Here is a 16,002-nt window from a genome sequence, read left to right as displayed (position 1 = left end):
ATAATAGAGTGCTGGATAAGAGCTTCCAAAAGTAGAAAACCTTGGAATTAGGAGGTACAGGTACAGAGCCCAGTGCTCTTGGAACCAAGCTGAATAGCTGGAGGCACAGCTGATTATTGACTATCCATGCCCTGTAGACTCAATGCAGAGAGTTTATAACTTGCCAAATGGTTCCAAGTTAACCCATCCCCTATGTAATGCCTAATAGTGGAAGAATAAGATGAGAAAATGAAATGTCCACAAAATATTTGGGGCTCTTCCTCTGCTCATGAGGAAGGTCATGTGTACTGTGTGCTGTTGAAATTTCTTTTTTTTTAAAGGTTCACCTGCATTCTATTTACATCACTTATTGTTATAAAATATACATAACATGAACTTACCATTTTAACCATTTCAAACAACACGGTTCAGTTTTATTCATTGCAATCACATTGTGTTACAACCACCACCAACACCCACTTCCAGAATTTTTTTATATTTCCAAATTGAAAATTGTACACAATTGAAAAATTCCCCATTACTCCCTCCCTCAATTCTGGCTGTAACTTTTCTATGATGAACATGATAATGGATTGAGACCACTAAACTTCAAAAGTAATCTGACCAAGAAGGTAGAATTTATAGGTGAAGATGGTGATCTTCAACATTTTGTATTCTGTGTTCCAAATGAATGCTATGACCCTGAGATTAGACCATCCTGCTCTGCAGCCTCCTCAGGGCACTCTTAATGTCCTTGTTCCTCAGGTTGTAGATGAAGGGTTTCAGCATGGGGGTGACCACAGTGTACATCACTGAGGCCACTGTACCCTTTCTGGGAGAATGCGATATAGCTGATCCAAGGTACACTCCAAAGCCTGTTCCATAAAATAGACAAACAACTGGGAGGTGAGACCCACAGGTAGAGAAGGCTTTGTATTTTCCACTGGAGGATGGGATCCTCAGAATGGAAGAAACAATTTTATAGTAAGAGAAAAGGATGCCGGAGATGGGACAAAATCCAGAGATGGCAACAAAAAAACACAGGACTATATTACTGGTAAAATTATCAGAACAAGCCAGATTGAGGAGCTGAGAAGGGTCACAGAAGAAATTAGCAATCTACACCTCCTTGAAGTAGGAAAAATTTAAGGCAATCAAATTGTGCAACTGACAGTCCAAAAAGCTAACCAAAAAGAAGATCAATACCAAGAAGCCACAGAGGCGAGGGCTCATAATGTCTGGATAATGCAGGGGATGACAGATGACCACAAATCGGTCATAGGCCATCACAGTCAGAAGCATACCATCAGTACCTCCAAATATAATAAACAGAGATATCTGTGTCAGACAGCACACATAGGAGATGACTCTGCTGTGAGTTTGGATGTCTACTATCATCTTTGGGACTGTGGTGGAGATAAAACCAATGTCAGCCGAGGACAGGTTGGAGAGGAAGAAGTACATGGGGGTGTGGAGGTGGGAGTCAGAGCTGACAGCCAGGATGATGAGCAGGTTCCCAAGTACTGTGACCAGGTACATGGACAGGAACAGTCCAAAGAGGATGGACTGCAGGTCTGGGGCCTCTGAGAGTTCCAGGAGATGGAATTCTGAGATACCTGTTAGATTTTGTAATTCTATATTGGGTGGATACCTTTCATAAAAGAAAAGATGTTTGGAAAGATGAAACAAACAGGTACCAGCATTATGAATGTAGTTTGAATACAAGTTTTCATACTTGAGATTTATACAGTTCCAGTATGTTTCTCAGTTAAAATCAGTCAAATCTTCTTTGAACTCCTATATTATCTGTTAGTCTCCTTTTACACTAACACCTACTTTAGCAACACTCAGCAATATTACAAGACCATTAACATGAGAGATAACAAGGCCATGATCTCAGTGAAGTATAGCCTACTTAAAAAAAAAAAAGGAAGAAATATCCTTCCCCTTTTAAGAAAAAAATCTAATCAAAGGAAATGAAGAAATGGTTAATATCTCTTATTAAATTGTAAATCAATAGTATGAATCCCCTGACAGAATATGTACATGTGTTCCGTAAGAGCCACAGATGCGTTACTGTATGCTAAGTTGTAGTTTATAGTTCCTAAGATGCAAAAGGAAACATTGTCATGAGCCAGTTTTCTTTTGGGAGTTTTCATAGTTTTTGATGTTCTGATTTGCCTCCTGCATGGATGTAAATGCTCCAGAAAATGCTGTTTTTCTTTTAAAACTCATGTGACATATAACTCCTAGTCCTGCCTTTGTAACTTCACTTTTTGATAAATATGGCTTATAATCTTTAACACAACTGAACATCATTAGTGGATGCTACACTTGCCAATGATGAAAAAGTAATGCAAAGTTGAGAAACATTTTTGAGAATTTTATTTTACACAGGTTTATTTCTATTCACCCCAAGCCATCCCATTAAAATGTCTAGTATATAGGACAGTCTTGACTATTTTCCCCTGTTTTTGTATTCTACTCTGGCCTGATAATAATGTTTCATTGCTTTTCCAAACACAAGTTCTTCTATTTACAATTTAGTCATTTAGCCCCAGTGAAGGCTTCAAAGGCCTTGGGTGCTTTTAATCTTTTGAGGCCTTCAGAGATGTGTGAGGAGAATTGAATTTTAAGATTATGCTATTTATTAAGCTCTATTCTTGAAGTGAAGCTTGGTAGTCATTGCAAAGACTGATAGTTTAGGGAAAATGCATAGTAATCTGAGGAATGTAAAAAATGAAAAATCCAGCAACAATGCAAGATCCTTAACTGAATTTTTAAGAAGAGAGTTGTTTTCATTATTTAACTAAAACTGGAAACTAGCATTGTTCTAAAAGTGCAGAGAAGATAATGCATATACTATAGACAGCTGTTAGGGAGCAGTGGTGAGTGACAGATGCTCTGGCCCCTCTGGAATTTGTGCACATCATATTTGCAGATTCACTGATTAGATCTTTAGAATAAAAGCCTGCAATGAAGGATATACCTGTAGGTGCCAGACTTTCCATAATTCATGAGGAGGTGGTAAGAAGTGGTTTGGCTTGAAATGATTGTCCTACAGTTTGAATATCTTGCTCATGGTGAAGGTTACTGAGAGTGGAGACCATGCATATGGGATGGAGGATCTATAAAATAAATACCTGTGTGCAGATGTGGACGAAGGCTAGATGTGGTTAACACCAACAGCAGCTGTTTTTAACTCTGATTGACATGAGATAGAGAATGAGACAATTGTATATGTCTTTCTGGGTTAAAGGCAGACGTCTCTGTAAATTCTGTGCTGATAGCACCTGCACATCTTATTGATACTTGGATTGTTTTGTTTTCTGTATTAATGAATAAAAGGAAATTAATAGAAAAATTCCTGCTACCACTTTGTTAGGGCCAATCCTGGTGTAAGTCCTTTAATTGTTGAGACTAGTCATGGGTGAAGGCCTAATTGGGTTGATTTACGAGTTTCTGCTAATACGAGTCCAATTAGTGAGACAGTTTAGGACTGGTTATTAGATCCTCTCATCAGTTCTTCCTGATTTGCATTGCTCTTTCTTCAGCTACTGGCTGAAATTTATTATTTCATCAGTTCACACTATATTTTAAATGGAAAAAAATACAAAAGAGAGAAAAGTTCAAGACATAGCATAAGCACACCTGGGCATTTTGCTCATCTGTGAAATGGGGATAATTACATATCTACTAGGATTTTCTTAAAGAAAAAATTGAAACAAATAATCAAATTGTGTATATATATTCTTTGTCTCATTTCTCAATGTGTTTGCTTGTGGTTATTTGATAATATCCAGATACTTTCAGCGCAGTCCAAAAGCAATTTCACCAGGATATCTGCACTGAAGCTATTGGTCACTCTTTCTTACACTAGTTTTGAGAACCACTACCTCATAATATTTTCTGTCATTTAGAAAAAATTTAGAAAACATTTTTCTACCATTTAAAATGTGCTCCATAAGTATAATCTATTGATACTGTCAATAAAACCCACTACATGAATTCAAGTATCAATATTTTATAATGTGTGATTCAAAAATAACATATTACACAGATTTTATTTCTAATCCATAGAAATTTAAGTTCTTGGTATCTCGACATGATTCCATCCTCCTGTATACCTATCCCCAAAGGGAACTAAAATTATAAATTTGGTGGCTACATTTTCCTCTCAATATTTCCATGTCAGAATTTTGGTATATATGAATAAAAATTAAAAAAAAAAAACTTACCTGAAAATTTCCTAAAGTTCATCTAACTAGTCTACAATTCAATACTTATTTCCCCCAAATGTACCAGTTTACACAGTGTGGATTTTAAGTCTCTGAGAAGTACATGCATCTGCTCCAAATATTTTAAATGATATGAGCATTACTTGATAGAGAGACATTGTTTAATTTCTGAGTTTTAATATACCAACAATCCTCTGATAATTTGTGTGCCTCTCTGTCTCACAAAGTGAGAATTTCCAGATAATATGAGACTGGAGAATAGTTTTTTAGTTTCTAGCAATTAATGGATGTTCCATTTTACTGCTGATCACATACATTTTTTGTCTCAATTAAAAAAAAATCAGTTACTGTCAAGTATATCTTCTTCACAGATAGAAAAATACATATTCCTAAAATATCTCCAGTAATAATTCTTTCATGACAACTCGCCAAGAAATTTCATTTCGTGTGGAGAATAATATTCCCATATGGTCTCACTAGAGGTGACCTGGGTGGGGATGCTGGAGATGAACACTCAGGTCCCATGCCATTGACCGGGTACTACATGTGGATGTGTGGAAATCCCTCCACCTGTCTGTGAAACAGGCAGGTCATCACCATCCTTATGACATGCATGCAACCTAAGGGACCCTCTTTCGACTTGACAAATATTTGGTGGTTTTGCTTTTTAAAATAAAGAGTTCAATCATGATGGACACAGTAACTTTACCGATGAATGCAACTGTCAAGGGATAAGAGACCCTGGAATAAAATAGGACTCCAAAATGTGTCTCAGCTCCAGTCCTGCAGGTTTTTTGCTCTTTCTCTTTTTCTTTTCTGTGTGCTGATGACCATCTCTACCATGATCTTTAAATATAATTCTGCCCATGCTTTATGGAGTCCACATGTCAATGACACAGATACAAATGAGCTATCCCATCTTATCTCTACTTCTATGGGATATTCTTGAAAGGGATGAAAGTGAAGACAGGCCCATGTGTTGGGACTACACTGGCTGTGGTCAAAGTTTGTGATCTAAGAAAGTGTGTATTTGATGTTTAATACAGATTTGTTATTTTTTCTTTCTCCTTTCATTTTTGGTGCTGGGAGTAGAACCCAGGACCTCAGACATGCTGGGCAATCACTCTACAACTGAGCTACACACCTCACGCCTAATCCACTTTTAAAACTTTTAATGTCTCCTTTGGCCAAACAAAAAATAAGCTCCAAATGATCAGAAATGAAAGCAATCTAGTCATTCTGTATCAAATACATGACATATAATTACACATATAATTATAAAATTTTCTGACCCAGAAATAAAAGAACAGCAACTTTTGGTAATAGAACATGGTAGTTGATGGATATGAAGGTTAACCTTATCAGTACTAATAACAACCTCTTAATTTTGTTTGGTGCTTATGCCTTCATCACAGGTCAATCACACAGGGAACATTCAGTATCTGTTTATCACTAATTCAGTGTAGTTGTGTCAACTAGAAATCAATTCAGATAACAATGCTGAGCTTCAGATATACTAATAACCTGTATTTCTCAGAAGAAATAAAGACAGCATTCTAAATTAACAGCTAGTCTCTGAGTCTGATGCGTTGATCTTATTCATTATTCTCCAGTCATCAGAAGTTTAATCAGAAATCCCGGGTTCTTAACTACAGGTACATGTTTACATTTAAACTACATGTTTACACTCTTTCTAGTCCCAAGGTTTGACTCTACATCTCATTTTAAGGTTTGGTGAGAATACTATAAGAATGTAGGGTGCAGTGGCCACAGAGCATCCTGGTGTGAGGGGAGAAGTGTGTTTTCTGAGTTTACTCATTCTAGGATTTTTACCTCTGATCTCTGGCTATCCTTCCTATATCTGATGTCACTGATATTGTACACTGCTCTGCCCTTTGACAGAGCAAAAGGAAGAGGACACTAAGCGAGCTTTATCTTCCTGTAGTTACAGCACAAGCCAAAGTGTTGACCAAGTTGTGAAGGGGAAGACCTGCCAGACATTCCCCTGACAGTAGGTCCTGTGGCTGTAACCAGGCAGCAAAATGCAAACAAGCCTTCCATCTATTGTACCTGACACCACGATGTATGCTGCAGACACATTCTTAACTCCTTCCATTTCAGGAAGTGAAATATCTGGATTATCTGGGAGACAAATTCCAGGATTCTCCTGAGAAAGATACATGACATCCATAATGAGAGAGCTCATAGCTTTATTCTTTCTACCTAATAACCTCACAAGAATTGTGTGCATATAATGTACTCTTTCATATTCTCTGAAACAGTAAATATGTAGTCATTTGTAGCTAGAAAATGAGTATACAGGTGAAGTGAAAAAAGTTGTTTGCAGCAGAAAACCCAGGAGGTCAAAATGCTTTGTGAGGTTGTTTACTGTATACCTTCTCCTGTCCTTATCATCACCTCATGGTCCCTTTAGATTGCTTAGGAAACCATTTGAGGGACCCATTACTTGCTAATGTGGGTGAATTATCTACTGGAAGTAGAACAAGAATGATTGGAAAACAGCATTTGAGTAAGATTTCTGTTGCCCCATTGCAATGAATAACCTAAATTTTGTAGTCCTAAAAGATATTTTACTGTCCTAATAACTGAAAATTTGCACATTGCTATTCTACCCTCTGACCTCCCAAACTATCATATAAATTCTGATGATGATCAAGTGATGTTTCCAATGGGTCTTCCTCCACCCAGCATAATTTACTGGGTTAAGTTGCTTCTCTGCTGGGTCATGACCAAGGGCTGGATACAACACAGCTCCCCAGCTAGGTGCCCTATGAAGGTCCAGGCTGGCTCCTCAGGATGGATATGAATACAGTGTCATCTAGGAGCTCTCAGAAGTAGGCAACAGAGGGAGAAGGAGACCCAGAAGTGGAGACTGCTGGGTTTGGAACCATCACACTGAAGGACAGGAGGCACAGGCTGGTTATTATATGACCCTGGAGGCTCCAAGTACAGAGCTCGTAATTAGCCAAATTAGTCCATGTTCTCGAGTCTTGAAGGACTCCCTAATATGAATGGAGGAAGAAGTAAAGCAACTAAATTACCCTGTAGATGTTATGGTCTCTTCCTCTACTCAGGAGGAAGTTTGTGTGCAACATGTGTTTCATTTGTTTATTTTGAATAAACACATACAAGTCACACATATCCATGGGATTCAGTGCGATGTGTCTGTAATTACCTACACACTGCATTGATCATATCTAACCACCCTTCTTTCATCTTGATTCCTGCCAATCAACTTTGTTTAGTTTCTAAATATGAGAGACAACACACAGTACTAGTCTTTCTTTGTTTCAATTTGTGCAAGATTGGTTGGCATTTATTTCTGATATTTATTGTAGTATAGTAAGATACACATACCTATTATCACTTGACCCTTGATATGTGTCCTGTGCAGTGGCATTAATTACATTTACATTGTTGTGCAATCATCAATGCCATCCAAGCCCAATTTTTTATCCTCCAAAACTGAACATTTACAACCATTTTAAAATATTTCCTTTTCTCTCTCTCCCAAACCTGATTAACTCCATCCTATTGTGAAATATGAGGTATTAGTAAATCCCACAAACTACTAAAATAATGTGACCATGGAGTTGTGATTTATATGTCTAGATGTTTACATTTGCCATATTTTCCAATCTGCATTGTAAATAGATGCAAGAGTCCTGATATTAGACAATACTGCTGAGGAGCCCCCTCAGGGTGCTTTCAATGTTCCTCTTCCTCAGGCTGTAGATGAAGGAACTGAGCATAGGAGTGACCACTGTGTACAACACGGAGGTCACCATGCCCTTTCTGGGAGAATGTGATACAGTTAAACCAAGGTTACACAGGAATGCTTGTTCCATAGAGTAACAAAACAACTGGCAGGTGAGACCCACAGGTGAAGTCTTTACACTTTCCACCTGGGATAGAATTCATACATCAGAGGAATTCATTTCATAGTAAGAAAAAAGAATCCTGAGGTAGTGTGTTTGTCAACATTTGTCTCTGTGACCAAAAACTTGAAGGAAGGACTACTTATTTGGGTTCACACTTCAGAGGTTACTCTTTATGATTGGCTCACTCCACTGCTTTGCCCTGAGATTTGGCACAACATCATGGCAGAAGAGTGTGTTGGAAAAAAGAGAGAGAAGAAAAGAAAGGGGCCAAGGACAAAATATATCTTCCAATCAAGCCCCAACTGCCTAGGATTTCTAGTTCCTCCCAGAAATCCATTCCAGCTATTAACCTATAAGATTAAGAGTCCTCATGATTCAATCATAATTTCCCACAAACCCCACCTCTGAACCAAGCTTCAGTGGGATCAAGCCTTCAATATGTGAGAGTTTGAAGGATACTCCAGAGCCAAACCCTAACAGATAGGAAGAAATCCAGAGAAGGCAGCAACACAATATATGACTCGATTACTGATCAAAGTATCAGAGTAGGCAAGATTACGAATTCAAGAAGGGTCAGAGAAGAAATTCACAATTTCTACATCCTTGAAGTAGGGAGATTGTAAGGTAATCAAATTGTGCAGCTGTGATTTCTAAAATCTGGCCAAGAAATACCAACACTAAGATGATGCACAGGTGAGGGTTCACGAGAATAGAGTAATGCAGGTGGTGACAGATGACACACACCTGCATAGGTCTTCACAGTGAGAAGCATCCCATCTATCCCTTAAAAAATGATAAAAAGAGACATCAGGCAGTCCACATAGAAGATGACTCTGCTGTGAGTTTGGATGTCCACAACCATCTTTGGGATGCTGGTGGACATGGAACCAATGTCAGTCAAGGATAGTTTGGAGAGGAAAAAGTACATGGGATGTGGAGGTGGGACTCAGAGCTGACAGTTGACAGGATGATGAGCAGGTTCCCAAACACTGTGACCAGGTACATGGACAGGAACAACTTGAAGAAGGTGAGCTGCATTTTGTGATCTTCTGGGGACCCAGAAGATGGAATCAGCACACACATGGTTCTATCTTGTGATTCTGTATTGCTCAGATACCTTCTTTCAAAAGAAAAGTGTTGAAAAAACAGAAGCAATCAGGCTCTTAGCTGTCTGAGTGTCAATCAGCCTTCTATCACTGTAACAGAATTCCTGAGAAAAGCTATGTCAAATGAGTAAAGATTTATTGTGTCTTATGTTTCAGAGGTTCCAGTTTTTGGTCTCTTGAATCTACTGTTTTGGGGTCTATGGTGAGGCAGAAGATGGCAGAGAGGGTATGGGGGAGAAAAGTATTTTACCTCTTATCAGCTGGAAGGAGACAGAGAGTGAGCAAGCACAGGTGGAAGTGGCCAAGAATATGTTAGACCCTCAAACACATCTTGCTCCTGTGACCTACTTCCCACAGCTAGGTCTCACCTCCTAAATTCTTCACCACCTCCAGTAGCATCAACTTTGGGAACAAAGCTTTCAACACATAAGTCTTTGGGGGAGAGTTCATATCCAAACTATGGCTATAACTGTAACTATAATTCAAAATAAAGCTAGAAACAGACATATAATTACATATATACATATATACATATATATGTATATATATATATACACACAAATATGTACGTACACTTTAATGTCTATATATACACACAGATATATATGTGTATGTATATATACACAAGTGCTAACTTTTTAATCAACATGTATTGATTGTGGATATTAGTGGGCTTCACTCTGATGTTTCCACACACCCATATGTTGTGTATGGATCCACCTTCCTTTCTAACTTCTATCATCCTCGACTCTCCCCTCCCCCCAGTCCCCAGTCCAGTCCCTAATAGACCCTCTATTACTTGTAAGGTCATATTTTAAGTTGGCACAGATGACAGAAAACTGTAATATTTGTTTTTCTGCATATGACTTCTTTCTCTTCATTTGATAACTTCCCATTCCATTGGTTTTCTGGTAAATGACAGAATTTCATTCTTTTTTGTGGATGAATCATACCCACTGTGTAAGTAGATCATGTTTTCTTTGTCCAGTCATGTGTTGATGGGTGCCTTGGCTGTCCATGCATTACCTACTATGAATAGTACCAGGTAAACACCGATGGGCACTAATGGTATATTTGCCATTGATTATAAACATTTAACTAAACCATGTTTATGAAAATTTGAAGTCTACCAAAGTCAAGGGCAAGTGGTCACTATTGCATAATCTTTTTAAAAATATTGTTTTACTTGTAGATAAACACAAAACTTTTTATTTTATTTTTTTGTGTGGTGCGGAGTGTCAAATCCAGTGCCTCACACAAGCTAGGCAAGTGCTCTACCACTGAGCCACAACCCCAGCCCTTATATTGAATAATTTTAAGAGAAACATCCTCTGAAGAAGGACTTACATCTAGGAAAGAGGAATTTCAGGCATGAAAGGAATGCAGGAAACCCCTAGTAGGTAACTGGTACATGGCAATGGATTAGGATTACAAGTCATCACCTTTAATTTACTCATCACATAATGCAGTTCATACTTTTGCACAGTGTTTTAAATATTTTAACTTAAAGGAATTTCTACTATTGACTGATAATGATACTATTTTTTAATATCCCTTGATTAAATTTATTTTTAAAAAGGAAAGTCTGTTGCTTATTCTCTATTTTCTCTTAAAAGAAGGCAAACTTACACTGTGATCATGGACTTACTATCACTAATGTTCCTGGTCTACTAACATAGTTCTACTCACATAGTTGAGTTGAGTATCTCCAAAGTAGTATATATAGAAGTATATGAATAACCCAGAATCCCACAATGTGGGGAGAATGGATTTGTCACAACTCAGAAACATCATTGAATGTGTTGGAACTCCAGTGTGAATAGCACAGCTTTAAACACTTCAGTTCAAATTATATACAGAATGTTTGATGCCCATTTATTTTCTTTTCCCCTTCCTCTTTCTGTTTCAAAATGTGTCTGAGACATATAGAACCACACAATCTAACATATCTGCATATTCCATCACTCAAGTCTCTCAGAGGATCCAGAGCTGCAGCCCCTCCTCTTTGGACCGTTCTTGTCCATGTACCTGGTCAAGGTGCTTGGGAACCTTCTCATCATTCTGACTGCCAGCTCTGACTCCCACCTCCACACCCCCGTGTACTTCTCCTTCTCAATCTGTTCTTGACTGACATCTGCGTCATCTCTTCCATGGTTCCAAAGATAATTTGCACACCCCAATTCACAATATGTTCATTACCTGAGTAGGTTGTATGACCCAGATATCTCTTGTTACCATTTTTGGCTTATGGACAATATGCTTTAATTGGGATAGCAATTGACTGTGTCATGTCCATCTGTCACCCTTGTATCAACCAATCATCATGAGCCCTCACCTTTTTGGGTTCATTGTGGTCTTTTTCATTTGGCCTTTTGGAATCCCAGCCACATAATGTGATTGCTTTATAATTTACTTACTTCAAGAATGTGGAAATTCCCTATTTCTTCTCTCACCCTTATCAGCTCCTTAGTGTTTCCTCTTCTGATACCTCATCTAATAGCACTTTAAAGTATTTGCTGTGCAATATAAAATTTTCCCCCTCCTCTCAGGGACATTTCTTTCAATATAAAATCATTTCCTGTATTCTGAGGATGCTCTCATTTGGTGGTTCTCACCTGCCAGTTATTTGCTCACTTTATGGACCAATTATTGGTATGTACCAAGCATTGGTGTGGTGCAAGGGAGAGGAGTCCTCATCCTTTATGCCATGCAATTCTCTATGCTGACTCCCTTCAGTGTGAGGAACAGGAAAACCAAAGTGCCAGGAGGAGCCACAGAACAGCCCACTCTGATGGCCTGAGACACCTGGTTTAACCATAGGGTAGGAAAGACAGCAAAACTCAACCTCTGTACCTGGAGAGCTTGCCTCCCTGGTCATGTTATTTTCTGAGTACACTATAATGGTTTTCATTTATTGTCCTGTTTTACAGTAGAGTAGTTGTAGCTAATTTGGGAGCAGATGAATGGGGAACTTTTTTGGGGGGGAGTAACCAGGAATTGAACCCAGGGTTTCTTAAACACCAAGCCACATCCCCAGTCCCTTTATTTTTTTTTATTTTGAGACAGGTCCTCACTGTGTTGCTGAGGCTGGTTTTAACTGGTGATCTTCCTGCCTTAGTCTTCTGAGCTGCTGGGATTACAGGTGCGCAGTGAATGGGGAATGTTTTCCAATAGGTAGAGTGTTTCAGTCTGGGAAGATGGGAAATTTCTGGAGAAGGTTGGTGATGGATGCACCACAGTGAGGGTAACCAATGCCACTGTGTTCTGTGCTCAAGGATGGTGGAAGTGGTAAATTGTTTGGGAATTTTAATTTTACCACAATAAAACTGGAATTAAAAACCTAACACATCTTTTTGAAAAGGATGAACTTCCTTGAGTGAAAGAAGAGCCGCAAAACTTTTGTGGACATATTCCCTTTTATCTTCTCCATGAGTATGAGGAATGCTTAGAGTTAGTGACAAACTGCACCAATCTGGTTAACAATCAGCCCTGTGCATTGAGCCTCCAGGGTTATATATTCATCAGTAATGAGTCTGTGCCTGCAGCCCTTCAGCTCGATGGCTCCAAGTCCAGTGGGCTCCATGCATGTGCCTCCTCCCAGGGGAGGCAGCACCACAAAATTCCTACCTGAAACTGCATTGGCATTGATCTTGAGGAGGGAGCTGGAGCCGTCACTGGGCATCAGGCAGGAGATAAACTTTAAATCTTCACAGTTTGGCCAAGATTCATCAGGGATATGGTAAGTGCTGAAGGAGATGAAGGATGGAGGAAGGTCTGTCCAGAGTACTGTTTCCTCATTATTAGAGCAAACATTCATTTTGGGTAGCCAGACAGGAGAATAGGGATGTGCAAAATGTTAGTTGTGAAGACTGTGAAGTTTATGTTCTCAGTTGTGTCAAGTGTCCCAGAAATCTCATTCAAAGTTGCACTTTCCTCTCAAATTGGTTTCTATTTCCCATAAACACCCCATCAACCACAACAGCAGAAAGTAGGTCCCACTAACACTTTCCCTTAGTTCTCCAAAAGGTTTATGAAGGTGATGAGGAGGATGAGAATAATATCCACAATAGTATGGAACATTATTTACAGATTCCTGAATGTCAGGCTCTGGGCTAGGCATTCTATGTAGATTAGAGTCTTCTTAAGGTTAGAAGTGCTACATCATGTTTATTTTACAGAAAAGACAACAGCAATTTTTTCTCTTTTCTTTTTTTATTTTTCATACCTGGGATTGAACTCAGGGGCACTCAACCACTGAGCCACATCCCCAGCCATATTTTGTGTATTTTTTAGAGACAGGGTCTCACTGAGTTGCTTAGTGCCTTGCCTTTCCTGAGACTGGCTTTGAACTTGTGATCCTCCTGCCTCAGTCTCCTAAACAGCTTGGATTACAGATATGCACTACTGCACTCAACTGACAGCAGTACTTTTATGAAACTGATGCTAGGCTTTTAGCTTGTAAACTCTGAATTCATCTTGAATTGTGCTGTCTAATTATAGTACAGGGACTCTGGGAATGAGGACCCTCATGGGTTGTGCCCTTGACTAGTCAACCAGTCATTTAACTTGCCTGTTATTTCAGCATGAGACCTGCCCCTCAGGGTGCACTTACATTTGGGGTATGAGGTAAATCACAGAACAGATCGGCAGGTGTCTCCGAAACACTGATTTCTATTTCCCCAGATCCTATAACTCATTTGGCACAAAGGATTCATCAAAAATAAAAATACCTGTTAAATATCAGAGACCTTTTTCTGATCCATAGTAGTTGGCCATATTCCATGTGGCCCGGCATTCTTGTGTTTTCCTTCCTGCACTTTCATCTCTTTTAGAAATGTGCCACAGAACTAGGTACAAGTCACAAGACCATTTGTGTATATGCCAGGGTCATCTGGGCCCTATAATTTCATTTAGTTGCATTGACATTTATTTGGCAAATTATATTGTGTGTATGAGCAAATATATAACAACAAACCCCATCAAGGCCGGCAGGTGGGTTCCGCGCGGGCCTCCTGCTTTGTGGTCCACCACAGGCCCGAGGCGGGGAGGCCCGGAGGAATTTGACCATGTTGTCCTGTCTCAGAGAACAAACACATCTATTGTGGGCCTAGCCTGGGTTCCTGCCTTTGAAAATAAGGAAAGGTCAGTAGATAACAGCAGAAGAGAAGTCTAATTTCAAGATTTTATGAACAACAAGAACCACATGGACTTCTCTGAGGAAGATTGAACTGGCCTGAGTTCAAGGGAAAGGATCAGGTAATGTGTGCCCAACCTGTAACTAACACCAAGGAGGTCAGGTGGCAGAAGGTCTTGTATGAACGGCAGCCCTTCCCTGATAACTTTGTGGACTGGCGGTTCCTGGAAGAGCTCCAGAAAAACATCTATGCTCGAAAATACCAATATTGGGCTGTGGTGTTTGAGTCCAGTGTGGTGATACAACAGCTGTGCAGTGTCTGTGTTTTTGTGGTCATCTGGTGGTATATGGACGAGGGTCTTCTGGCCCCTCACTGGCTCTTTGGAACTGCCCTGGCACCTTCACTGATGGGTTACATCTTGTTCGATCTTATTGATGGAGGCGAAGGGCGGAGGAAGAGCGGGCGGACCCGGTGGGCTGACCTGAAGAGTGCCCTGGTCTTCATTGCTTTCACTTACGGCTTTTCCCCAGTGCTGAAGACCCTGACAGGGTCCGTTAGCACTGACACCATCTATGCCATGTCAGTCTTCATGCTGTTGGGCCACCTCATCTTCTTCGACTATGGGGCCAATGCCGCCATTGTATCCAGCACACTGTCCTTGAACATGGCCATCTTCGCTTCTGTCTGCCTGGCTTCGCGTCTTCCCCGGTCTGTGCACGCCTTTGTCATGGTGACATTTGCCATCCAGATTTTTGCACTGTGGCCCATGTTACAGAAGAAACTGAAAGCCTGTACTCCCCGCAGCTACGTGGGCGTCACGCTGCTTTTTGCGTTTTCAGCCTTGGGAGGCCTGCTGTCCATCAGTGCTGTGGGAGCCATACTCTTTGCTCTTCTGCTGGTTTCCATCTCATGTCTCTGCCCTTTCTACCTCATTCGCCTGCAGCTTTTCAAAGAAAACATTCATGGACCTTGGGATGAAGCTGAAATCAAAGAAGACTTGTCCAGGTTCCTCAGCTAAGTTAGGGACCCCCGTTACACTATTAAGGCAAGCTGACAGACTGGCATCCTAACCAACATAAAGTTGGAAGGCAGAGCCCATTGTGGAAGCAGCAGCCTGATGATGTGGATGAGAACAGATCAGAAGAAAAATTCAACAAAGGCGTGGGTGGTGAAGGTGCTACCTTTTCTGCCATTTTATGATAAAAACGTTTCCTGGTGCCCTCTTGAGTTATTGCCTCTCATCTGTTAGTCACTATAACAGATGAAGTGATATGGTCATTATTAAAAACATAACAACACACACACACAGAAAAAAAAAACAAGAATCTTATATCTAGCAAAACTTACCTTCAAATTTGACGATGAAATAAGATCATTCCATGATAAACAAAAGCTAAAAGAATTTACAAAAAGAAAGCCAGCATTACAGAACATTCTCAGCAAAATATTTCATGAGGAAGAGATAAAAACAAAGCAGCAAATCAGCAAAGGGAGGAATTATCCTAAAGGAACTGTCAAATAAAGGAGGAACCAAGATGTGTCAAAAATTTTAAATATGAACCAAATGACTGGGAATACAAATCATATCTCAATAATAACCCTGAATGTTAATGGCCTGAATTCATCAATCAAAAGACATAGA

The 16,002-nt window shown here is 39.7% G+C and overlaps 1 protein-coding gene and 1 pseudogene across 1 annotated transcript; one reads left to right on the top strand and one right to left on the bottom strand.

Annotated features, from left to right (window-relative positions):
• Positions 1 to 687: 687 nt before the first annotated feature.
• Positions 688 to 1,651, bottom strand: LOC124968020 (putative gustatory receptor clone PTE01; annotated as a pseudogene).
• Positions 1,652 to 14,279: 12,628 nt separating this feature from the next.
• Positions 14,280 to 15,519, top strand: LOC124969281 (phosphatidylinositol N-acetylglucosaminyltransferase subunit C-like). Its single transcript, XM_047532162.1, has one exon. The coding sequence runs from the start codon at positions 14,485 to 14,487 to the stop codon at positions 15,376 to 15,378; it is 894 nt and encodes a 297-aa protein (XP_047388118.1). The 5' UTR covers positions 14,280 to 14,484; the 3' UTR covers positions 15,379 to 15,519.
• The last annotated feature ends 483 nt before the right edge of the window (positions 15,520 to 16,002 follow it).

The sequence above is a fragment of the Sciurus carolinensis genome, chromosome 17 (genome assembly GCF_902686445.1).
Source record: "Sciurus carolinensis chromosome 17, mSciCar1.2, whole genome shotgun sequence".
Taxonomy (NCBI): Eukaryota; Metazoa; Chordata; class Mammalia; order Rodentia; family Sciuridae; genus Sciurus; species Sciurus carolinensis.
The sequence above is the reverse complement of the archived record's forward strand: the minus strand, read 5'-3'. Positions and strand labels throughout refer to the sequence as shown.

Excerpts from the sequence above, each read along its gene's own strand:
- LOC124969281 (XM_047532162.1), top strand. The coding sequence starts at position 14,485 with ATGTGTGCCCAACCTGTAACTAACACCAAGGAGGTCAGGTGGCAGAAG.